The sequence below is a fragment of the Opisthocomus hoazin genome, chromosome 10 (assembly GCF_030867145.1).
Source record: "Opisthocomus hoazin isolate bOpiHoa1 chromosome 10, bOpiHoa1.hap1, whole genome shotgun sequence".
Classification (NCBI taxonomy): Eukaryota; Metazoa; Chordata; class Aves; order Opisthocomiformes; family Opisthocomidae; genus Opisthocomus; species Opisthocomus hoazin.
Genome location: NC_134423.1, coordinates 18,446,306 through 18,473,588, shown reverse-complemented (window position 1 = coordinate 18,473,588; position 27,283 = coordinate 18,446,306). Strand labels below are relative to the sequence as shown.

The window sequence follows — 27,283 nt, the reverse complement described above, 5'->3', positions numbered from 1 at the left end:
TTTTCATTGATGTCTGATCATTAGTTTCTTGTTAATTCCAAAAGCAAAGATTTCTGATGCTTTTTGCAATATACCCAGTCAACAGTATCTGGAATATCTTTATTTAGGTATTCTGAAATCTATTTGTTCTAGGGTATTGTTTATTTGAGCATATTTATATTCCATTTCACACACAGAAAAGGTAGGCATACACTAACCATTTGGAAATGATCCTCAACAAGAAATTCCATATGGAATTGTCCTACCTGTCTCCTGCAGGTATTTCAAATTGCTTTGCTGGTATTCTCTTCTACTGGCTGATTTGTTTCTGTTCTTACATGCTTTCAACTACCAGCTTGTCTGCACAATCAGAGGTGAATCTAGGGACAGTCATATATATCCCTCTACATATGGAAGGATAGAAACAAATTTAGTGTTTCAGGAAACAAAAGTGCCAGTTCAGATCACTAAAGGTTGCACTTCAGCTTGTAAGATGAGTGAAGTGGAAATGCCAAAACGGCTCCTGAACAAAAAAGGTACAAACATGCAGCAGGACCTTGACTGCAGTTTCAAAAGCACAGTGCAGTGGCTGTAGCATAATTAATAGAGAACACAGCATTGTTGTAAAATAAATCACAGAATGCTCACTCCTTGCACAGGGCGCTGAGTTCATCTCTGTGTTAACTAGGCGCACTTTTACAAAAAGCGATAGCACTGCTTTTGATTTACTACAACCTCAGTTTGGCCAAAGTGGCTGAGATGAAGCAAGCAGTGTAGAAATTCTAACGGATATGTAAAAAAGATTAGAACAGATATTGTAGAAGTAAGACAACTTCCCCTAACTATGTTCAAAAGAGCAGAAGACAAGTTCACTTTCACCAGAATATAACTGGCACACTGGAGTCCACCTAATCTTTTCCGAAACAACCCAAATAAACTCTCATCCCCAAAATAAAGCCTCAGCATTCTTAGTCCAATGATTTGAGACTACACAGCTGTAGCATAGCAGTATACCTGATTTCAAATATTCATTAAATGCACAAAACCCACTGAAGCTCAGAGGCACCCCAGTCTTTGCACATCCTTTATCACAGCCAAATGACAAATGGAGGTGAGCTTTCTACCTAAAAGCTGCTCCCATAGCCCGAAGTTTTTTCCAGAGGGAAACAGCATACCTCTGTCAAGAGAGCTCCACTTTACATTTTCACATTGCTACAGAACTGCAATAATTCTTGTAGCAGTAGATGAAAGAATAGCTACAGTGCATGTGGCCTACTGGACTTCAAGAGTACGCAAACAAATTTGCTGTTTGTGTAAGGAATTTAGTACCTAGGTTTGTTAATTCACTTAGAGATGCTTTTTGTTCTTAGGAAATTCTGTCAATGTGAAGAGTTACATTCAGATTTACAAAACTGGGATCACAGCAGTATTACCATATTGTATTATTACAAAACACGTTATCTGTATCTATCTGACACTTTTACAGTTACATTCACAGCTGCTGCTTCAGGCTCCATTCCAGGGGGATCACTCAGTCATTCAGAGCTAAAGGCAAGTGAAAATGTGGTTTAGAAGAACCAATCACTTGGTTTCTTTTAGTTCATGAAGACAGCGATTGAGCGCAAACGAATAGTCAGTGCTTACTTTCCTTGTTGTCTTATTTTTTATTCTTACAATGCCACCCACTAAAGAGCAGATGGTTTTTATTAATTTCTATGGGAGTGCACACTATTTTGGATGTATATCCATTTTCTTTCCTTTACTTTTCACTTCTTAAAAAGATTCCCTTAACACTCAATGTAAAGACAGTAAAGCAATTGTGCTTTCTATTTGTTCATTAGTTCTAGCACTTCACCTTACTTAATGACAGGAATAATGATGGATACGTGTAAAGCCACATTAATCTCTGAGCAATTAAATTTTTGTTAAAAGAGGAAGATAAAACTTTTTTCGCTTATCTACTTAGTACTGTTTTCTATACATTTTTCTTCTCATTTGATCTCTGCAGTATTATTGTACAATTGCTTTTGACTTCTAACGAGCAGTCTTGGTTTCTTTCATCTACAGCAATAGCATGCAATTCTCCACATTTCTCCAACCTAAATTTTAGAACCTTCGAAACATTTTTATCATACTATGAAATGTATCCTTGATCTCTTTTGTACACACATCTCCTGCAAAGTATCTTTCATGGATGTGTAACCTTCAAAAAATGTAGAAGAAGGAACAACAAATGCCGTTTTTCACTCTGTAAAGTACACTAGGATATGTGCTAGAGTATTTTGCAAGTGTTAAGATGGAAGGTGTTTCTCAAACTGTCGCATACGGAGAGTATTTATTGCACTGTGATTACAATACAGTTTATGTAATAATAAAAGCTGGAGTAGGATCTGGGGTTAAGTCACATGTAACAGTACACAGAGATGTCTCTAAAAGATTCAGAAAGAATACTGAGAAATCTCAACACAGCTTGTCTATACTAGAAACAGAACATTTATGTGGGAGCATGGCGTGTAGTTAAAAGCAAACAAAAAATATGTATAAAATTACAGAATACCTACAAGATACAGATATTACTTATGAACAAGAGAAACTCTGTATTTCAAACTCTGCACAGGGCTAAGCACTATGCTGTAATGTTAGCCTGCATGTCGCTAATATCCAATACCTTTGTTTAATTTCCAGTTAAAAAAACCCCAACCACTAAAAACCCTAACATGCCATCAAGACAGCTATAAAGAGCACAAGCCTGTTCTTCAAGCTAAAGAATTTGTTAAAAGTGGTACTACACCATGTTATAACTCTCCGCACTACAAATGGTCTCCCAGCTTCCCATACATAGAAAACACCTCATTCCAACCAAACATTATGTACACCTTGACATCTTACCAGTACACAATTATTTTTCTCTGCTGCTGGAAATACCAAAAAAGAATAGCTGATAACCTTACTGAATACTGATTTATGACAGAGCTGCACTTGCAAAGACAATTGACTACAGGTCTTTGAAACACTAAAATTAAACTATTCACAACAATTTGAGTAGCTCTACAAATACAGATGCTCAGGTTTTTTGCATAATTTTAATTCAGTGCCTGCTTGTTTAAAGTATTTCTCTTAGTTTATGTATATATGGTTGGCCATATTTCAGATATGTATATGTTTTGTTACTTAAAGAATACATACTTTACAGCAGTATTTAAACTTTACAGCAGTATTTAACAAGTCATAAATTTACGACAGTATTACTAGAGGAAATTAATTTCTATGAAAGCTGTATATTCACTATATATTGTTGAAGTATATATTGCATTAATATTTCACTGTGCTTATAAACGTTAATATAGGTTATTTGTTTATTACTATGTCAAGGTTATTCATCATATGCAGTGTCAGAAAGCACAAGCTGACATCTCATATTGTCTGCTTCAAGGGCAAGACCAATGTGACCTTTGGCTCTTTCTTTTAAAAAGGATGAAATCATTCCACAGAATAATGCTGAACTGCACAGCTCCCTTTAAGAATCAATCTGCCATTTACGGTTCCCAATTTTCCATACTGTAGTACAGCTTGTTAAGATCTGATGGCTAATTTTCCCTTGAAGTTTAGTGTTCTAAAATTCCAACAATATTTTTTTTACTGTAACATCATTCATGCTTCCTATTTATTCACCATAGAACAAAAATTTCAAATTATCAGTTCTTTGTTAATTTTGCCAGGGTCCTTCTTGATTCTGTTTGGGACTGAAATCATGCTGGCGAGTGATTTCCTAGATCTAGATGGCATCTGTAATCAGAAAACATTTTAAAAATGTTTTGGACTCTCAGTGTTTTTTCTTTCCAGAATCTGTTATAGCCTCCAAGAAAACGATCTTCGTATTTATTGGCTTTTCTTGCTTTATAGTTCTTCTAAGGTCTCCTATATTCAACTGATACACATGTGCAGCTGAAGCAGGAGACAGTTATTACTGAAAATACATTAAATATACAAATTGAATATATAAATAGTGAAAAGGAAACTATTCAAAAGAATGGGAGTGGTAAAAATGAGAGGTCATCTGTTAACCATGGAGCTCTGCCTTGAGCTGTCTCAGCACCACTGGAAAGTAGACAGATAGTCTGAAGCATGAATTAGATGTGAAGCTACATGTGTTCTTTCACAAGGATGACAAGGTATACGCATGGTCTTGAAGCATGCATGGATTTGTACAGGCAACTCTTCGAACTTCATCAACCTCAAAGAGAGTACATTTTTGGAGAGAGAGGGATGAGATTCATGTGAATTGGTAATTATATTATCTGTGCATGATACCAATTTCACTATAAAATTCAACGGAGGAGAATGCAGCATTCTTTGACCTAGCTGATAAAAGGTCAGAAAGCAATTTTGAATAATAAATGAGACCTGCTGACCTCGTGACCCAAGTCTGGCAGGGTCAGCAGCAGCCCTCTCACCAGATGCTGATGGCAGATATACAGACGCAGACAGCTCAACTAATGAGCTTCCTGGATAAGGGTTTTAGATCCAGTGACATTTAAGTGCTATGCAGTATATAAAATAAACTTACAAATAATCTGTGCCATAAAATATTAAAGTGATATTTACAGCAAGGTCTAATATGACATACTTTGTAATCCTCGCTACAGCGATTATTTTACTGCTTCTCCTAGATGGCCTTTAACCACAAAATATAATATCTGACTAACATTTCCTTTAAGGTCTTTTCATATTTATATGGTTCCCATTGAGTGGATGTACTTTGAAGAGATATACTTTGATGGCCCATTTGTTTGGCACCTCATTTAACACAAGTCAACAAAAATTTCTTGTAAGATAAGTTTATATTTATTTTATTTAAATTCAAGCTAAAATATTCATTCCTCAATGAGTAAAAGACAAGCCTAGAGCATGCACAGCCAAGAATGATTTTCTCCTGTTCACTTCATTAACTGTTCCACTCAGAAAGAGTTAAAGTAGATCATTCATGAAGAAGAGAGGGCAGTATACTAGAATTCATTCTCTTACCCATTGTTAGATTTCAGTGTGCCTAGAGCCACTACTCCACTCTAGACCCTTGAAACCCTGAGTTTTGGCTTCACCCTGGGTGCTTGTCTGAGCTCCACAAACTGCCATCTCATTCCTCAGGTATGCTACAGTTGCTTGTATGAATTTGCAGGAATGTATCTACATATTTGCTTATGTTCTGCATGAATTAGCAATGCAAGGCCAAATTTCTAAATACCACTGTTGGAAGTTTATTGAGATCTGATTTGTAAGGAAAGATAACTGCTTGGGTTCTCCTGATGCCTAAATGCTTCATTGTGAATACAACTAGCTACAGGAACTACAAAAGCTACAGGAGCTTTTCTACGTCTTATTAAAGTCACCGTAACTACTTTCATGAAGAATGTCCTTTAGACACTGAAGTCTAGAGACTACATTAAAAACTCTACAGAAAAGTTATTGTGCTCTATTCAATTCTACGTTACTTTGCATAAGCTAATTTTAACTTACATAGCAATGGGTGTTTAAGAGCTCAGAAACCTTCAACATTTGGTGAAGATGGAGAAAAAAATGCTGCCTCATTTCACTGAGGAGGAATCTGAGGAATTAGAAACATTTACTTTTAAGCTTTTCAAAGCTTCAGCCCTTCAGTTTAACTGCATGTCTACGTGCTCTTGAATTACAAGAAAGGATAAAGAAGAACAAGTAGTTGGTTTACTTTTGCTAAGTGATTTGTAAATCCATATACTCCTACAACACTCTTTCCTATTAATCTCCTCTTTAAACTAACCAGCTTTGAAAATTACACTTATACAGAAGCCTACTAATTTTTCTTGTCTCTTTAAGCTCTCCTCTATTTATGCTGTATCTTTTCAGAGTCAACAGAAAAGAACACGACCTCCCTAAAAGGCCCCCCAGTCAATGTATGTAATAATGTTGTGATATTTGCAGTTATTTACTTTCTTCATATACTTTCAAAGCGTTTCAGCTCTTCTGAGTCCACTGTACAGCTTTTGACTGAAATGTTACCCCAACACTTATAGATGGAATTTACCTCTGCAGTAGTGACCAGCATACCACCGGGGAGAAAGCATCTGTACCCTTCTGATCCAGGGGCTGCCAGAAGCCATTTAGATCTTTTTAATCAGTGCTGATTAAGGCAAGTCAGATGACTACCCTCAAATTTATCACTGCCTCTAAAGTCCTTGCAGCACCAATAGCTAAGGCAGCTAGCGCACGGGATTGTATGACCACACATCCTCCCTCTGCACTTGTGAGGACTCTGCAAGGGGAATTACACACTGTCTGTACATAATCTATCCCAATTTTTCACTGAGTCAAGTGTGTGCCCGGAATATAATTTTGGGACTTCAGTACTGTGTGTAGATACCAAGTAAACTTATTGTTAGTGAACCCAGCTTCTAAATCATAGTGCATTTATTTAGGGAACCAGTAACAGTAACCAGCTCCTGCGCTCCCAGCTTGCATGCAATTAAAATGAAATTTGATTATAAATAATTAGATTATAAAAGCTGCTCAAAAATCTGCCTGTAGCTTTGCTTCATGTATTTAAGACAGCAGTAGCCTTCACTTGGGAAAGAATTTCTTACTGCATCCAGTGCATCAGTAAAATATACTTAGTCTTGCTTTGATTTCTTTCCTGCCACTAGATAATATGTGTGTTTTTATGAGTCTTCTAGATTTCCTTGAAAACATTACATTCACTCTGCTTTACAAGCGACATGAGCTCTATAGTGGGCAACCAGTGTCTAATACACAATTGTGTTCCTAATTTAACCCCTTCCCTGCTCCTGAACAGTGTCTTGGCATTTCAAAGGCACATCTCTTCAGAATGAAATAGATCTGGGATCTTTGGAAAATATCATAAAAGGAAAAAAACCCAAACAGCCAGATTATTTTATGGTGGCTCTATTTGTAGCTACAAGAGTACAAGTAAATTTGGAAGTCAACAAAGAATAGCTTCATAACCATTTTCCCCTACAATGCTGTGCACCAGCAGAAGGTTCTGCCTAGCAGAGTAAATCTGCCATTATGTAAATCAGCTGGGGTTATGTTAATTGTTTACTGCTAAAAATGTGTAAAGCAGAACAGTGCAGTCTGGAATTAGATTTCCAGTTTTGAGATACATCTCTTAACCAACTACCTGAAAATGCTTTACTCAGGGAGAGGGAAAGGGGGAGAGAGAGAGGAGGAGCTCAAGAGATTTGCCTAGTGGCATCACCTGCAAGCAGAAACTCCATTTGGCTTTGCTCAGCAGGAGCAAAAATGCATACTACAGAGTGGATCTCACTATCGGCTTGCAAGGGTATAGGGATGGAAAGGAAAAGTCAGAAAGGTTACTATACCCAACTGGACTGTAATAACAGGAAAAAATTCTCTTACAGAAAATCATCCCAGATAGGTCCTACACACTAAATTAGTTAAACAAATCTCCTAGCTGTGCTCTGATGTACCCTCTTCCCCTGTGCCATTGTAGTGACAGCTAATGCATGGTGGACTGCTGTCTTCCACTTGTCCTGCTTTTGATGTAGTACAAGAACACCATTCCATTTGAGTTTTTATTATGCACATTTATGCATTGACACAGACAACGAGAATTGTCCCAATATATGCATTTTTTCCTATACCCGCCAAAGGATCCATTTTTAGTATTACCTCTGTGCTCTTGAGGATTGTGTAAATTAGTACTGCCCACTAAAAATCAACATGCTTTCCAGAGCGTACAATACTTATTCTTCTTAATCTGGAACAGCGTATTCCCAAAAGCAATTAACATGTCTTACGCTCTTTCTTCTTCTCCTACCAAAACCACTACAGAGTGAAGCAGAAAACCAGTTCTTCATTTTGGTATGTTTTATCTAACTTTGTGCTAAACTGAAGTCCTAGTTGCCAATTTTTAGCACAGTTATGCTTGATAGGAGCCACATTCATACATCCCAGAACAGATTCTGCCATCTGTGGCCTTTTTCTTTTCTATTAAGAAGTCATTTCATATGCCTTTTTCCCCCTGAAAAGATTGTTTTACTTTGATGCTGAATGAGTACTACAGTTTTGCAAGAACTAATCAGCTGAGAATGTTCAAAGTAGAACTTGCACATTATCACAGTGATAAACCTACTGCAAGCACTGGTTTGATTTCAAAGGAACAGTTTCTCTGCACATAAGCTCCAAGTCTGACAACCCAACACACATGGCTTTTACTTGCATTCCTTATTAGGACCTTAAATTACTACAACATATTTTACATGCTTTTTTGTCAAAAATCATCAAACTTTCTCAGTCATTAAACTGCATTTAATTTCAGTCTTCTCTTTCAGATTTTGTAAGACCATAAGTTCTAAGTGCTAAAAATGTATGAGTTAAGCAATTGCCTGTGGAATTTGTGCCCAACTACAAAAACTCTTCTGCCTCCCCATATTTTACATATTTGTCCCCATATCCGATTTTTAACCTTTTACCAACCTTGAAGTCCCTTTTGTATTGTATCAGGAGTGTCGCTCATTTGCAGACAGCTGCAATATGAGTTTCCTCACCCTGCCCTGCCATTGACCTACAACCTGACCTAAAAGAACCACCTTCTTTCAGATTGAGAAGTTATGCATTTGCCATAATAGCTCTGTTTTGGGCCTCCTCAGCAAAAACACACAATTGTGCCCGAATAGCACGAGGTTTTGTGATACCAGCCCTGTTTTATATATGCTGGAAAAAAACACAAGAATGTTTTACTTAGGACTGGCTCACATATCAGAGCCAAAAAAAAAAATTCTCTGAAAAAATGGCTTAATACGTACTTTACTAAAAAAAAAAGTATTAAAAATTTATACTTCTTGTTCATACAGGTTCATTTTAACTTTATTCTTTATACTATACAGTTTATTCACTGAGTAAAATCTAGTTTTCTAGCAGTCCACTGTATGCAGGGCAGCCTTCAACTGTTACCATTGCTAGAGAATAAATGAAAAGAGATAATCAGGGGCAACGGAATAATAATTGGAAATAAATAAAATGTTTCTGATTAAAACAATTAGTCACAAGCATTACAAGTTGAAATTCAGTTCAGTGTTAAAGAGACAGTTTAGAAGCACATGGTACATTTATCACAGCTCCACAGACAAGTTATTGAGCTGTCTGTGAAAAACAGAGCCAAACAGGAAAGCTTTCAGCAGAAAGCAGTGGTCGAGGTCCTTGATTGATAGAGTTAGATGATGCAAAGCTGTCTGATGGCCTTTCTGCAAAATAATGTGAAGGAACTCAAGGTCTTTCATGACGATCTCTGACCACAGATGAACAGCTACTTTATTACAGCACAGATTGAGGTTGCACCTTAGTCCATATTCTGCCACTTTTGGATGCACACGGTTAACTTTACCAACAATCCACCGTGTTTAACATAAATGTCTGCCATCTTTACAGGATTTTAAAAGGCACAGCAGATTGCAATAGTTAAAGGCTTTGCCTCCTTGCTGTTTAACTGCTGTGACTGAAAAAAAATATAATCAGTTTTATCACAGGCTTCTTATTGCAATAATAGGGCTGATTGTTCAGGAAGAAGTGTCTCATTTAAAAGATACAGAAAAAACCCCGTTGTGCCTAAGAGCCAAAATCTGCCTGCTGTACTGCTTCCTTCAGAAATGAAATTATTTACTTTTCCCAAAATGTAATCTCTATCATCCTAACATCTTAGGTGTGGTTCCATTCGTCACTGACATGATGCTACTGATTTCGTAGAATATGTATTCGTAAAACCTGAGGATCATTACACTGTCTTTACTTTTAGCAGAAATTGAAAATTTATCTCCATGCTTGTGATATCTAGGAAACATTCCTTTTAAGCAAAAGAGCTAACTCTACCTGACCAATACAAACCGTTTGCAGTCACCTAAACAATCCTGACTTGTGCGGCACTACTAAATTCAGTGAGAGCAGTGACTTCTCTTTACCCTAGGAACTGAGGATATTTTGTTCAGATTTTTAAAGGTATTTAGCTGCCTATGATTCATACTGGCTAAGGCTCTATTGCCTTTTCAGTCTGAAAGTCTCAACTTTGAGCCAAATGTTATGATCTGCTCGCTTCCAGACTTCTTACATGCAGGGCACGGATTCTCCCACTCCAGCCCATCCTCGTCACCATTCTCACATAACAGCCATCATGTGAAGCAAACATAGACCACAACATTTCAGACCAATGCGTGGGCTTGAGCCCCACGTTATTCTCTGATATCAACACAAAGACAGGAGGCTAATGAGATTTTCTTCTCTGCTTAAATACCCAAACCCTGTTTACAGGTATTCTAGCCCTCCCTCTCCACAAACTTCACTCTGGATACCTCAACGCAGTTTTAGGTGCTGGTTTTAATTGCCACAGGGTATCACCAAATGAAGATGACCAGTATGGTTTTACTGTTATCCAAGTCAGAATAGTTGGAAAGAAGAAAGAAAAGACATGGGGACTACAACTGCTTATCCTGTAGACATTTTCACATTGACTAACACTTCTGATTTTAGAAACACAAAAAATTCCACAAAGAATTTTTCAGAGTATATGAGTGACTCTGACTATGCCCTATTTTAGTTAAAGTTCCTACTGCATATCTGGCTCATGGGGTTGCTAAAGCAACTTTCTAGAAGTTGCTCTCCTTCACTGTCATCAACTCTCCTTTGAAGAAACATGTGTTTTCAGACATTTAAAGTCTTTTCCTTAATTACAGGCCTTGTTTTCATTGACAAGGCCAAAGTAGTGGCCTGGACTAGACGATCGTTGTAGGTCTCTTCAAACTGAACTATTTTAGTCTACCGCATTTTACATCTGAAATGCTTTCATTCATCCTTGCATTCATTTGCATACTTCAATTTGTGTTAGTCTCTCAGCTCTAGTGCACCACTGTGAGTGCAAGGGTTTAAGTGGGAGCATCCTCATATCGGCAGTAGTCACAGTAAAGCCCAGTAAACTTCTCTCTCCCTAGGAGGCGTCTCAGTAAGCAACCAGTGTCAGCAACTGCAGAAAGCACAGTTCTAACATGGACAGGTTCACACATTCAGGCAACCTCTAAAAGAATTATTCAGCTTTCCATCAATTTCTGCTCTGCATTTAAGTGATGAGTCTTACTAATATCAACACATTTCCTCCCCACCTCTTTGACGGCCTTGGTTTTAAAGTCAGTGTTAATCACTGCTCCCCAAACTCTCTTCCTCAGAATAGCTTTTTCTTTCCATTACCTTAGTTTAATATTTACTTTAGAGGCTGCTGCCTAAGTTGTCTCTGGTTATGGAATTCAGTGTCTTAGCTATCAAAGACTGACATGACAAAGCTTGCCTTGAAATTCTGACTCTGGAGTGGCTAGTTTTCAAATGCTTTTTAAACTATTTTTACTAGCACTTCTCACTAACTGCACACTTCAAATACAAAAAAATGTACTTATTTTGGTGTTAGGCCACAGCCACTTAACTAGGTCAACATAATAACTGTGTAACCAGTAACTGATGAAGTAAAGCAAAAAAGTTGAGACAAAATTAAAAAATAACAGCAGAATAGCTGCCAGAATTTAATGTACAAAATAAACAGTGTCTGTTACTTCAGGAAAACATTCTGTAATTCTATGAGCTATTTAAAGCGCATGAAAGTAGCTATGCTTTTTAATTAGAAAATGCATACACAAAAATACGTTCATTAATGACAGCCAATACAAGCGTTTTACAAAGTTTGAATTGACAGTGCTGCCTATCTTCTTTTTCATGGTTAATGTGGTATACAGATACTTTGGCCTACGTACTCAGCTTTCAAGTCAGTTATTTTACAACAAAAAAATACCCATTTATACAATAACATACACCAGTAGTAGTTTTAAATTTTTGACATTATTTGGTTGGATTTATTCTGACTGATGGCATACGTGTGCAAGTCTTGCAGGATTTTTATGCAAAATGAGAGCGAGTATCATGTAGGAATTTCCTCCTGTATCATATCAAAGACTCCTCACCACAGCACAAGCTGATAAAAATCGAAGACGCGCTCAATTGTCTGGGTCAGATACTGGTCCAACAGAGCTGGGGAAAATGAAAATAACATTGACTGCTATCAGCAGACAGGCATTGGGAAATGAAAAATATTTCCATCTTAAACTTTAAACTAATGTGTGTTTCTAACCACAAAATTTTAAACAAATTTCTAAAGCATTTAAAATTATTTCAAGGTAGCATTTCTCTCTGATTAATATTGGGAACACTATGTTTTGACATCCTAAAGGCTGAAATATGAGAAGGATTGCATTATTGCATCTTGCTGTTGCATAAGTTCTATCTTGGAACAAAAACCCTTTAAAAACAAAGCACCAAAGTCTGGTTCATATAAATAAAGGTGTTTTAAAAACCTGTATTGACTTTTCCAGCTTTTTAGATGAATCCAGTTGTTAAATGGTTGTTCTAGTAACTGGCCTGTCATCTGGAAATGTTCTTAGATTGTTTTTTTGACACAATGTCCCTGCAGAAAGTTGGGCAGTGTGACATAAAGAGCACAGGTTTGCCTATCACGCTGATTACTTGATGTAATAGTAAGCAAGCTTAAGTGAACTGTGTGTCTTCAATCTTTCCAATCACTTAGGGATGGGCACCAGAGGATACCATCCATCATCCATGGCCTGAAACATATGGTGCATCAGCAATCTTAGGCTGACCTAAATGATAGTAAAAGCTGCTACACTCTTCACAATAAGAAATTGTTGTCCACTGAATTACAGGTTTGTGATTAGATTGCTAACATGGTCAACTTGACGTATAAATGAAGTGTCCAGGAAAGATATTCCCTAGGATCCTCTGAAGATTAATTTATACCCTTGAAATGTGCACCAATCACAAAATGAAAAAATATGTCAAGATATTTTTCTTGTGAACAAAAAAAGCACTGCAGTGGTAATGGCTTTTTTTTTTTTTGGCAGTTTTAGCCAACAGAATTCAATAAACATGGTTCTTAAAGGTTTTTGTTTTGTTGCAGGGCTTTTGCTGCTTGACTTCTAAAAGCACTGAGCACTACAACAATATCTTTTATAAGAGGGACAGCTCCTCCTCACATTCTGCTCTAAAATCTCACATATAACTGCAAATATCACACAAAGACAGCTGCAAAAACACTGAAAATTCTTCATTTTGTATTGTTATATTCTTATCTAATGGACCTATAGATATAACACAGTATTAAGCATCTATTTCTAAGACAGAAAATATACTGTAATATATCTGACCACTGATCCCAAAATTATCAAACTTGCTTCTCCACAGAAGGTCATGCTTATGTTATTCATTCATAAATTTAGGAAAAATGCATCCACATCACACAGTTAAGGTTCAAACTGCAATATCAACTTTGGTGGAACTTGGGGGGGCAGTGAGGGAAGGAGGGATTATCATCCCAGAGCAGCCCTACCCCTTAAATCACCTTTAGGTAGTAGAACACAAATGGCAAAAGGTACATTTTAAGAGGCACAGTCAAAGAGTGAAAAAGAACACTGCCTTATAACAGGCGAGCAATACTAGAGCATAACTAAAAACCAGGATACATTTGTGCTGATCACTCAAGACCCTTCACAAAAATCAGCTTACTCCAGGCTGAGGGAAATTAGTCTCTTATGAGCCATGGACCACTAGAGAAATTGTTTTACAAATATGGCTGCTACGTACAATTATCATGAGAAGATTGGACAGAATCATTCTTTCTGCCCTGTCGGTCAGTCTATATTTTTTGTGACATGCCTTGCCGTACCTGTACAGGCGAGGTAGAGCTGCTTGCTATGCCTGTTAGATTAGACCTTCTACTGACGCTTAAACTTTATTTCTAGCTTGTTTGTTACTGAAGTAAGTCCTTAACCACATACAAGTCCTATTTTAAACCATTCCAAACCATGCAACTAAACCATTAATTTTCATTACAGAAAAGCACAGGTTTACACTCACTATCTTTTTTTGCTATTCCTTAACATAGTCTTATTGCCAGCAGTGTAATTCATGTAACATACCATATATCATGCCTTGACATGGATAACTATGGTCACAGGTGAAAGGGGCTCCTTTTGAATCTTCCAAGAGGCACATACTAATTAAATAATGAATTCTTTCCTGTGGGTTGAGGATGGCCTTAATCTGCTAAGATTATCTGGGACACACCTACTTGAACCGTCTTCCTATCTTCCTAACTTATATACAAATGCTACTCTTTCCTGAAAACAGAAATTAAAACCAGTGCCTCCTTAACTTACATAACAGTAAAAAATATAGATTGTCTTTTCAGTCAAGACAAAGATTTATGTTCATCATCAACATTAAACTCTCCAGTCTGGTGAGACACACAACCTTTCCAGCACTCTGTTTCCAAAAGAAACAGAAAATTTAGCAATAGAACATTATTGGTACATAAAACTGAGCAGGCATGCTTTACTTATGCCAGATAAATTTTGTTTATTTCTTTTTAAATTCACTTCTGGAGCTTAAGGAAAAAAGGAAAGGAAAAAGGAAACCCAAAACCTATCCTGATACAAGGGTGGTAGAGAAGAAAAGAATACACAGATCAGCTATTAATTATCCTCCAGAAAACACCTCCTGGAACCAGGTTCCTACTTCACACTCTTTCAGTAGGCTATCTGAGCATCTTCTAGCAGTGCAGCAGGTGATGTGACTAACTTCCATCATATAAGAACAATACAGGCACCTGGTCTTTATGGAATTAGTGATAGGTATCTTCAGAGTGACACAAGTTGAATTTATTCTAAGAGTAGGGGAAAAAAAATCTTCTGCCGATACACCTTGAATTTGAGAAAAAATTTCCTCATATGTACTAGAGAGGCTTCTGTATTCATTAACACTTGAATTGACATCTTTATTAGTAAGGACAATTGAAGAACTAAAATATAAAGCTGAAGCAAGATAGGATACTTAGTGGATCTAGCTTTGGACCTTAAAATAATGCATATGCTGAAATGCTAGATATGAACCAGGCATGAGAAGAGAAAATACTGAATAATATACTTACTAAATTTCAGAATCTGGAACTCATACTGTTTAGTTCTACGTACCATCCAAATATGAAATACTATTTCTATTAACAACGTTTATCTGTTCTGAAACAACAGTGAGCTCATGTTTACATAAAATGCAAAATAGGTTCTAGATTACTTAAGAGACATGAAATGTAAATGGATGTACTAAGACTTCTAAAAAAGTGTGAAGGTGCACAAGCACACACCGATGGACACATTTTCCACCCTGAAATTTAACAGTTCTGTTGATATACCCTCTACATAGTGATGGATATATATGAACCTCCAACTAGTTCAATTATTTTCTTGATAAGCTTGATAGGCAAGAAAGTCTTCTTTTGAGTTGTTTGCTGAGGTGGATGCCTTGCTCTCTAATAAGAGACAAGCACTTTCAGTTGTGTTGCTCCACTGGGTGAGTGTTAGCTAGACTTTCAACTTCAATACTAATAACAAACACATATATATATAAAGTACTTCTACCTTTCAGTGCGTTTTTCGTAAAACACATAATGGAAAATTTCTATCTTACTGAAAACTATTAGCAGCAGTTTAAAGCAATTTCTCTCTTTCTGGAAGGATTTTTTTTTTTTTAAACAAATAATACTATTACAGCATTTAACTTGTCTTACTGCCAGACAATTATTGTACTACTGTTTACTTCAATATTTGATTTGACATAATTTTATAATTTCCTTTCATATAAGTTAGGGGAGTCGGATGTTCTGAAAGTCAAGGACAGCAATGTTTCAAATACAGTTACAGACTAGGTTCAGGAACCAATTCCGTATCTTCTAAAAAATTCAAAAATACAAGATTCCAAGTTGGGAGGTACCTTGCTTCACATATCCTAAAAAAAACTTTAAATAAATGCTATTCTGATCACATAAGAAAAGACTAATCAAAGCATGGGAAAAATTGTTAACTGCACACTGCAGATCGGTCTGGCTTCCCAACAGTCAAAGACAACAGAAACCATAGCTAATGGCAATCAAAACTTCTAAGCAAGATTTTTTCCCCACAATAAGAAAAAGCCAGGCAACAGAGCCCAAATGAAAAAATACTGCCAAAATCTTGCAAACCTTTTTCAAGTAGGGCAGCAGCATAATCACATAATATGGAGAAGAAAACTCTTTTACCTGGGGATCATCCCCTTTATCTATCCTTTTCTGAACCACTCCTTTCTCAGAAAGGCATCCAGCTCTCCAATCCTTCTAGGGTAGGACCTATTTAAGTCTTTCCTGACTGTTGTTCCTGTAACATTGTACAGCAACATCGAACAGCAAAGAAATTTTATAGGAAGAAATTAATAAAAATAGTATCAGAAGGCTGAAGATTACAGATCATCAATACAGTCCAGAACAATTGTAGATGGAGTGTTATTACAAACAAGGTATTCTGACATTGCGTTGTTCTGCTCTATGACTGTTAGCACAGGGCTCAGTTTCTGTACTAATAATGGACTATACACAGAAGTACTTTCCATCACTTCCCCCCCGCCAAGTCTGCTTCTCATAATAGACCCATAACAGAAAATCTCCAGCTTTGCAAGAATTACTAGCTCGACAAGTTCTAGAGAAAGTGTTACACTTTGAACTAAAGTATTCTTTTTTTCCGTTTTATTCACAAGCTTTTACAGAAGCTGGGTGAGTGGAAGAAGGACAAACAAAGAGTGAAGCAGGGAAACACCATTAAGATCTGTGAGTACTTAAACAGTATGGACAATGGACAGTAGAGATTCTGAGCAGTTAAAGATTCTGAGTATTGCCAAGTTACAATAGTAGAAGGATAAACTTCAAAGTGTAACCTTACCAGAGTGAAAAACAATAGGTTTTTTTCTCTCTATCTTTTTGGATGAAATTAAGACTCATGTTATACAGAGATAGCTTGATGAAAAGAAAGTACTACACACAAAAAATTAAAATACTACATTGTAAATTACACACTTATTTTCCATGTTATGTTTACACCTCTTCCAGCTCTAAGGGAACATTAGAAGTTTTATTTGAGCCATGATTCTGCATACTAAATTCACAGAATCACAGAATGGTAGGGGTTGGAAGGGACCTCTGTGGGTCATCTAGTTCAACCCTCCTGCTGAAGCAGGGTCACCTACAGCAGGCTGCACAGGACCTTGTCCAGGCGGGTCTTGAATATCTCCAGAGAAGGAGACTCCACAACCCCCCTGGGCAGCCTGTTCCAGTGCTCCGTCACCCTCAGAGGGAAGAAGTTCTTCCTCATGTTCAGCTGGAACTTCCTCGGCTTCAGTTTGTGCCCGTTGCCCCTTGTCCTGTCACTGGGCACCACTGAAGAGAGTCTGGCCCCATCCTCATGACACCCGCCCTTAAGACATTTATAAGCATTTATTAGGTCCCCTCTCAGCCCTCTCTTCTTCAGGCTGAACAAGCCCAGTTCCCTCAACCTCTCCTCGCAGGAGAGATGCTCCAGTCCCCTCATCAGCCTTGTAGCCCTCCTCTGGACTCTCTCCAGTAGCTCCTCATCTTTCTTGAAGTGGGGAGTTCAGAACTGGACACAGTACTCCAGATGGCAGAGTAGAGGGGGAGGAGAACCTCCCTTGACCTGCTGGCCACACTCCTCTTGATGCACCCCAGGATCCCATTGGCTTTCTTGGCAGCAGGGGCACACTGCTGGCTCATGGTCAACTTAACACCCACCAGCTCTCCAAGGTCCCACTTCACAGAGCTGCTCTCCAGCAGGTTGGCCCTGAGCCTGTACTGGTGTATGGGACTGTTCCTCCCCAGGTGCAGGACCCTGCACTTGCCCTTGTTGAACTTCATCAGGTTAGTCTGTGCCCAACTCTCCAGCCTGTCGAGGTCTCGCTGAATGGCAGCACAGCCTTTCGGTGTATCAGTCACTCCTCCCAGTTTTGTGTCATCAAACTTGCGGAGGGCACGCTCTGTCCCTTCATTCAGGTCATTGATAAATAAGCTGCAGAAGACTGGGTCCAATTAGTCAAAAAAACCCCAAGATTCCAACTAAACTGTAAGGATTACAAAGTACACGTTATCAGCAAGTCTGAACACTTTGTTTGAATAAAAGCAACAACATAGACAAAGAAACATTCAGAATAAAGGAAGCAAGATGTGACAAGGAGTGGCTCTTCAAAAAAGCCAGTATAAGATAGAAGGGAGTAGGCTTGCTCCAAAAAAACTGGGGCCACTACTTTAAACATGGATTACTTGCAGTTCCTTCACTTCTTATTTTGAAGCCCCAACTCAGAACCAGCTTTCAAATCTTTGAAATACTTGTGTTGTACTTTGCCTGTACAAAATGAATTTCTAAATCAACAGCGGTTACTAAAAATGAACTAGTGACAATTCTATATGTCTGTGTCATAGAAAAAAGACTGTTTACTTTTAAAGATCTAAATAGACGGTATATTAGAGATTCTTCCCATTCAGTAAACACTGAAAAAAGCACATAGAAAACAAAATTGTCCAAACTATATTGTGCACTTGAATTTAGAATACATGTCATCCTTACTGCCTCTTTGACCAGTGAATCCTATCCTTCCTAATGTTTTGGAGGAGTCTGAGATGGCGCCTGTACAATTTGATTTTGTGTAAAAATACACACCAAATCTGATTTCTGCTACATTAAGGAGTTCTCTGGTAAAATATACGATGCATGGAATGAAATAAGCTGTAGTTCTAGAACGAGTCTTTAAGATTACTTCCTTTAGTACTTGACCACTAATATTAAAGACTACTGGATCAAAATACAGTTTTAATTGGATATCTAGGACATGATACAGTGGTATAGTTAAACCGCAGGTTAGATGCTAGAATATAACATTGATTTGTATTCTTTTACTGGAAATATTTGTAATATGAAACTAGGATATAATACACTCATTTTTAATGCATATTCAGTACAGAGGAAAGCTACTGCTGTCATCAGCTTATACTCAAAGTCCATTCATCAGACAAATGCCAGATTAATTGGTTTGCTGTTTCACAGACTATAACGAGATTACAGATTAATCTAATTCTCATTAATAGTGATGAAATGTTGATTACACAACCATTTCTTACACTGCTTATTGCTAATGCACACACACAACTGGCCTGCTGGAGAATCTTTTGAAACAGCCTGAAGTCTAATAGTTTAGTGAATTTTGTTATGTGCATGAACTTGTCCGAGAGCATAACACTTCAGTTCCATCTAAAAAACTTTCTGTTCTTATTGGCTGAAATGTTTGCACTAAGAAGAACAGAGTGGACAGAGAAAGGAAATCCCATTTTGCAGGTAACTTTCAACATTCCTGTTTCTTGGGAAAAAGAGGAAGTGGAAGATGGGAATGTAAAGCAATAAAACAGCCTGGAAGAGCCCAGGTGGAAGAATTAACACACAACAGGAACAGAGGGTTAAACTCGAAAAACGTGAGAGATGCCAGACAGGAAGATATCTGAAGCCAAAAAAGTCAACCCCGTTGAAAAGTAACAACCGTAAGAAAATACAATCTTGGTGTTTGGTTCAGATGTTGCTCTAAAACTAAAGTTTGGAATACTTCAAAGCACAGAGAGACTGCATAGGAAGAGGGACAGTTACGATCAATTTTATTTCAAATGGTACATGTTTTAATCACAGATACTGTGAGGCTCAGAAGGACATTTCAGTTTAAACATTTTGGAGGATCCATGTATGAAAAGAATTCCTGAAGAGTAAAGATTTCTTCATGTCGACCTTGTCACTGATTTTTACCAAAACCTATGCTCATCTCATGACAATGGTGGCCTGATTCAGATTTCAACTTAAATCAACAGGACTCTACTTTGACCTAACCAGATCAGCTCTGACCACATTTTGTCAACAGAATTTTGATATAATGTAGAAATGTTGTTCTTCAAAAAAATTTAGGATGGGTTCATCCAAATGCAATTTCATCACTACCAAGCACAGCCTATTAGTCCTCTTGCACTTCCTTTTTGGCTAGTGGAAACATAAGTTCTGGAGACATACTCTAGATCTTCATATGCCAAACTGATGATACTCAATCTCAATACTGCTGAAAAATTGAACTAGTTTGAGAAAACAGGAGGAAATACTACAGGTTCCTCTAAAGCAATAAAAATCTTTAAGCAGCCCCGCATAGAGTAAATGACCTTAGGTTCCTTCAAATATCTGCATATAAAAAAACACTAAAAAACAAAGTAGTAAAATCTGTGAATTTAACAAATAGTTGATAAAAACTAACACAAACCCTTCATTTACTTTCCTTTAGGACATCTGTCATAAAGATGATGCTTCTTGTCTTTGGTTTTTTTCCAGACAACTGAATCGTCTTTTTTCTTTCATGTGATTTGAATATCCTAAAAAGGAGCATTCTCTCTTATGCTCTTCAAAACCTATGCTGTTGGGATACATGGATTCTTAACTGCTTGTGCAGTTAATGATGTCAATCTTCTTCAATCAAAAATCATGCACAATGTCACAATTTCCTCATTTCCTAGGCCAAACTAATCTCAATAACCTTTATCATACCAGAAATGGGATCAAATTCTATTCTTGAATTTTTTTTTTAATCACCAACCAGTTTCCTGGTTGTTATTTCCATTGGAAAACTGGTAACCTTTTGTACATGTTTACTTTGCCATGCTTCTATTGTAATATTTTTCTTCTTCATTTTCCCAGCCTTTTTCCTTTTTGCCCCCTGATCTTTTGTATACAATTCTCTTCTTTTTAGCCTTCACTTCTCTTATCAGAAATACTCCCACGAGTTCCCCCCCCCCCCCCCCCCAACTTAATGCCTGATTGTACAAGTAAGTCAATCCACAAAACAAGAGAGATTTCCCAAGAGCTGCACTGATAGCTTTCATTTTCTGGTTATGTGCATTTCTAGGACTCCACCATATTTTGTCTGGACACCTTTTCCCACATTTTGCTTACTTGATTCATATTGGGTACGGAATCCAGCCACGGCAAGGCAAGCAGTTTCAAAGATTGAATACATTACATACATCACAACCCCAAATCCAAACTTGAAACTAACACAGTAAGGAAAATGTAAGGATATGAGGACATACGTATATTTATCTGAATGTCAAATATTAAGCCAGTAATTGATTCCTCAGATGTTGTTCAAGTTTTCTGGGCACACAGTATTTCACCAGAATACAAACAATACAAATTACATTAATGCAGTTACAGTAAATAAACGTATCAACGCATTTTACACCCTTAAGTTATTTTGCCAGCAATCAGGCAACCAAGGACAAGTTTTCATTGAAATCCTGTGTAGTCTTTGGGATATCAACAGTCCAAAGAGATTAATTCTCAGAGTCAGAGTTCTCTTCTGGGTCTGTTTTGTTTGTTCAAATACAGAGTCAGAATGTATATTCGGACTAATACGAAAAGGCAATAGGTTGTAATAAGATGACAATTTGAAAGAAAATATCAGAGACAGAACCCTTCTTCTCTGCACTTCCTTGACAAAGCTTTAAGACTTCGCAGGCAGGCAAGGCGATTCATTTGCTATGTAGAAAGACACTGCCACAGAATGACTTCCTAAGAGTTGACACTAAAAAGTTGTCTGCAACTGGACAGATTTCTGAAACCCAGACAACAGAAGTGTTTGAAACCCTCTGCTGCAGGTCACTATGCTTTTCTAGTGAACAGAAGCTGTTATATCCCGCCTTTCATTGATTTACCATTACTGAATGGATTCCTCATTTTAACAAAACATATTGTTATATTCTAGATAAGTCTTTGACAATTCTTTACACTAACCTATGGAATTCAATTGCCACCATTAATTTCACTCTGGTATTTATCAGCAGAAGCTTTTTTCCTGCAGGAACCAATTTATTTAATTGAATAGTTTAAAGAGCTCCAAAACCACATCCAAAGGTGAGGTTAAAGCTAATAGCTTTCAAATATACCTAAAAGCCTGAATCATTAGCAGTTTCTTAAGCTGGGAATTTTTAAGTGCAAACCAGAATTTATTGCAAGCTAGTTTTAGTGGCGTGATTTTTCACATTTAAATTTTTCACAAATCTAAAAGGCAGTTCAAATAATATTCTGTGTTTAGGAATAAAGCCTGTACTTTATGCTTTCCTTTCACTTCCCCAGTTTTTGGCATTCCTGGAAGTTCACACACATCAGTTCCTTAATTTAATATCTAAGCATGAACATTTTAACAACATTTATCCTCATAATTTTCTTAGAAGGTAAATAAATTCAGTTCTTCACATTTTACAAAAAAAATGAGGCATACAATTCCGGGAGCATTTGCACGCTATAATGCTGTTTCAGATAAGACAGTTTTGGCTCCCTGTGCATTGGAAGAAATAGGCATTGAAGGATGGCACATAGAAAACTGCAGTAGGTAAAAGGTGATCAGTCCTACACAACGAATACCTGTAGGTGTGGGAATTTCATTTCTAACTTATACCCTCACAAATATTTTGAGATTTCCATGAAAAGTGAAACAGTTTCTGTAGATGACTCACTGCAGAATGCCTTGAGGATAAGCAATAAATTACTGTTGAGGAAGGTATGGGTTCAAATCAACTACAGGAGGGACCCAACTTCTTAGTACCCAATCACTACCCTATTAAATGGAGAACAGCAGTATTACCACCATTGTTGCTCTGACCAAAGAAGTTCTGCACATGGCTGCATATAGACTAGGTATGTATATCATAAGATCAAATACTACAAACGAAAAATGAATGAAGAATGCCAGCAAACTTAATTCCTCTTACTTTAGGTAAATTAAAGTGGATAAAGAGATTCTTATGATTTTAAAATCTGCCTCTGATTCATATGGCAGTGGAAAACAATACCACACTGACAATTTGTTAAATGGTACCATTAACCTGAGATTATCAGTACTTAGGAAAAAGGCAAGAAAGGATAAAGTGCAGTGTACTACTTCAGAATTATGATGAATGTCAAAAAAATGAGGTAAAACCTCAGCTTCTTTGCAGTGCTGAAGCAAAGCTTGTGGAAATCAATTTTAAGATTGCTACCCGTATATTTGGAACAGATCCAAAATTATTATCTTTGACATTACATAAAGAAATTGCAACTGTTTGCATTTACATTTCCTTTTAGCTACAATGGAAGAATGTACTAGGACAGAACACAGTTAACCCTTTCTCTAGCATGCTTTGTATGAACAGCTTTTTAAATTCCTTTTCTTTGTTTCTGCAAAAATACATTACGGTTTTGCCTTGTGTTTTTTTTTTTTTTTTTTAATTAACAAACAATTTGTCTGTACAGGACCACAGAGAAAAATATGGCATTTTAAATTATTCAGCAAGTGAAGCTGTTGTCTAAATGCTATCACGATTAACCATAATGTAAGAATGCAGGAGCTTCCTAAGGAGCAAGGAGCTTTCTGAAAAAACAACTATATAACATACTACAAACTTCAAAGGTAATAAAAACTGAAGGTCAAATCCTGAAAGTTCTGTTTGTCTTCTTAAAGAAAACATCTATTGCCTTCAGTGGAAACTGGTTGAGTTAAACAAGGTTAAACATCTCCAGATCAAATTTATTAATTCCAATTAAACAAAAATGCAATACAATATAATGATGATGGCAGCCAAGATTCAGATACTTTTACTTTGGGTCAGAGTGCATGATCCCAGTCTTGAATTATGACTTAAAAATCTGAAACAATATTTAACCTTTACCTTGATGTTGTACAAGATGTCAGTTACTGTACAATCCATAAACACAGAGTATTTAATAAGATGAAAGATGACATATCTATCCGATGAATGACTAAAACCAGACATAATTACTTTTCTTAGTAATTACACTGGTTGTGGACTTACTTCTGGATGTGTTTTTAATAATTTCTGCATATCATTACATGCCACAAATAGTTTTACTCTTCAACATATTAGAAATCACAAAAAAATCTATTCAACTCTGAATAAACCCATGAAGTTTTGCAGCGCCTTTTAGAACACCATGCAAACCAAACCAAGAATATTTGTGCTATTTACTTACTGTGATAAATAATGCAACAAGCTAAAACATGAATGGAAATGAGAACAAAAAGAAAGCAAACAAGATATTAAATACTCATAGGATAACATCTCTCTCCTGGTCGTCCTGTATGTTTTCTGTCTGTTCCAGAATACATTAAATTGCTGAACAAAGACATGTCAAAAAATCCACTCTGCTTTACAGGATATATTTATGTAGTTTAGATCATGAAGTATGGGGAAAAAAAAAGTCCTAGCCAGTATAAATACATATGAACACTGTACTCCTGCTAGCAATGCAATTTTCTAGTTGTTGACTAACCTCCAAATAATAGGGTTAAGCAAAAAATGACAGTAAAAATATTTTACTAGACATATAAACAACTGAAATCCCCTTTCAGAGTGGAAAGCTGAAGTAACTCCCCTGAATTCATAACCTGTGTGAGCCTTAATACTTTGAATTAAACAAGGGACTACCAGACTCATGTAAAGAGTGCTTAAATGATTACAAAACAGAAGCATTTCTTCATCTAATATAGAAGGTTTTGAAACAAACCCCAAGACCTAAACACATCTGAAGCTTGCAGACATTTGCATTTGCAACTTCCAGTTAGTCCTATTTTTGTTGTAATCCATGTCAAAACACCACATTGAAATACACCCTGAAAACTCAGGAAATTTGACATCAAATCCGTATATGAACTTTACAGCTGCGGATGTTTTAGTTACAATGTATCTTGTCCTAAACCACTTAAAAATAAAATTATTCAAAGCAATCTTCAGTGTAAGCAAAGTATAAACTCATATATGACAATTATTCAAAGTGTTTTGAGTTTAATTGTATTCCAACAGTCCAAATGATAGAGACACTGTTTTGTTTCGTGGCCTGAAGCAAGTATCACTGATCATTTTTAGTATCCTGGAACAAGCAGGTTGGTAACAAATTTTCATGACAGACGCACACTCAACGAGATTATAAATTAGTTTCCCAAGAGAAGGCTCACTAATAAAATTGGATCTAAAATTTAGGTCACTTAATTTTAAGACTCAGCTAATGGGCTAAAAAACAAAAAAAAAAGAGTATAACTTCATAACATAAAATCAGGTTCAATCTTTTTTACCATAAACATTAGCACCATTGTAAAGTTCCAAAGAGTAAGCCTCTTGTAAAAATTAAATGATCTAATTGTAAAATGCATATGATATCTCCTTGCAGGGAGGTTATTTCTAAAAGAAAAATAAAATATTCTGTATTACATTATGAAGTTATAAAATTTAAGCAATTAATTTTTAGTGCTGTATAAGTTCTCATGTCATTGAAAAGATACATTTGTAAAACTTCTTTTCAATATGATTTACTGATTCTATTTCAAACACACTGCTTCCTTTATTTCCAAATGTATTTACAATAACAGAACTATCATACAATCAAAGGAACCTGACATTTTCTTCTTTAAGTTCAGAGATAATGACAGAGTGTGAAAGTCCTTTAACTCCTTAACAATCATATGGGAAAACTTATAGCCTGATAAGGCCAGAAATAGACCATTTGGCTTGCTTTACACAGAAATAACATATTATGAATTCCTACTCGTAACTTGTTCTGAGTACTAGAGAAAGTTCTTCTAAAAGAATATACCAATAAATTTTCCACCTACATGCCAAAGAAACATTTTTAATGTATTGCAAATCCTCTCCTCACCCTTTGGCAGTGTCCACAACTTACCATTTCTATTCTCTACTATGGCCAATGGCTCTCTGCAGATTGCTGTCTTTCTCAAGGTATTCATAGTCCTTTGAACTTCTGCCAGCAGCACCGCTTGCATTGCCTCAATAATCTGTCACAAATGTAAATTATTGGATTATATCAGTACTTCAATTATTTATGTAAACATTTGACAATTTTAAATAACTACTTCAAAATTTTAAGACTGTGCCAGTGAATGTCATTAGAAAGTCAAAGCTTCTCAGTATCTTTCAGGCAGTGATAATTATGTGCCTCTACATACGTATTACGAAATAAATGTTAAATGGAGAGCAATAAAATGGTGCAAATTCTCAATTGTGACTGCTTCCCACTAATTAAACATTCATTTTCTTTAATCTCAAAACTAGAATCAGTCATCTACTGCCTCCTTGATGTCAAGGGGTCATGGCAACGTATGTTAGTAAAGCACAGGGTCATAACAGCTAATAAGAAATACCTTTTTTTCTATGATGTGTGCAAAAATGTTTCGTAGACTGAATAAGGACCTTTGATTTTGACTTTTTTTAGAATTCTTGGTGTCTAGTCTCTCTCTGAAAAGCTTAAAGAATGTTTTGTTATTGGTGGCGATCCTCCACTCCACTAGCCCAAACGTGATAATACTGTATTTTCTGTCTAACACGAAGAGAAATACCATTCCTCAAACACTTCTTATCCATAAGGAGCATCTGCTAGAATTATGAACAGCCTACAAATGGTGCTTGCAATAACTGAGGCACCACATATGGGTGTTAAAACAGCTCAGCGTGGAGACTGTATGATAGAGTTATTACTTTCCATCTCTTTGGCAGAGAAGTCCCAGGAGAACTGAGAAAGTTTAAAGACCTAATACTTTCATAAAGCACATGAAGACCTTACACAATGGACCCGAACGTCTGCAATCCTTACTCAGTCTAAATTTCAGCATGGTGCAGAATGGCAGCATGTGCACCTTCTCTTTGTTTGGTATGTCCTTCAGAAAAAAAAATGCAATATTTTTCCCCTCAGAAAGGTATTAATTCTCAAGTACAAGAAATTTCCTGACAGAGAGCATCTGAAGTTTCCAGGACAGTGTATTCCACCTCAAATTAAATATGAATTTAAATTTAATATGAAAATTTTAAGTTAGCTATGTTTATATTATAAACATTTTATGTTTATATGATATTTATATTATAAATTATCTATTAAAAATATTTAAGTTAAACATCAATTGACATTGACATGCAGGCTCCCTCAAACTGCTTGGAAGAGAGACAGTTTCGTCTCGCTAATCAAGTACAGTGAATTCGCTGGCTGTCCTCAATCACATTTCTAGCTGCCCTTGTAAATTCAAACCATTAAGCAGAACAAGGGCTGCAGAAGTCCTTCGTGACAAAATCCTTTATTGTAGACAAGTATACCACAGTCAGGTCCGCAATATGAAAGTCCACAGCAAGTGAAACCAGCCCTATGTGTTTTAACATAGCACAAACCTTCATCCCGTTATAATAGTGCTTTATTTTACAGGGGAAACTGAAGGCAGTTTCCACTTCCTCACACCCATACAACCC

The 27,283-nt window shown here is 36.6% G+C and overlaps 1 protein-coding gene across 1 annotated transcript in view; it reads right to left on the bottom strand.

The window, feature by feature from the left end:
* The window catches only part of WDR72 (WD repeat domain 72), a 118,057-nt gene that overhangs the window by 18,818 nt on the left and 71,956 nt on the right, over positions 1-27,283 (bottom strand). The window contains exon 17 of the mRNA XM_009940224.2: positions 25,713-25,824. Coding sequence (XP_009938526.2) covers positions 25,713-25,824 — 112 coding nt within the window. The remainder of the gene's footprint in view (positions 1-25,712; positions 25,825-27,283) is intronic.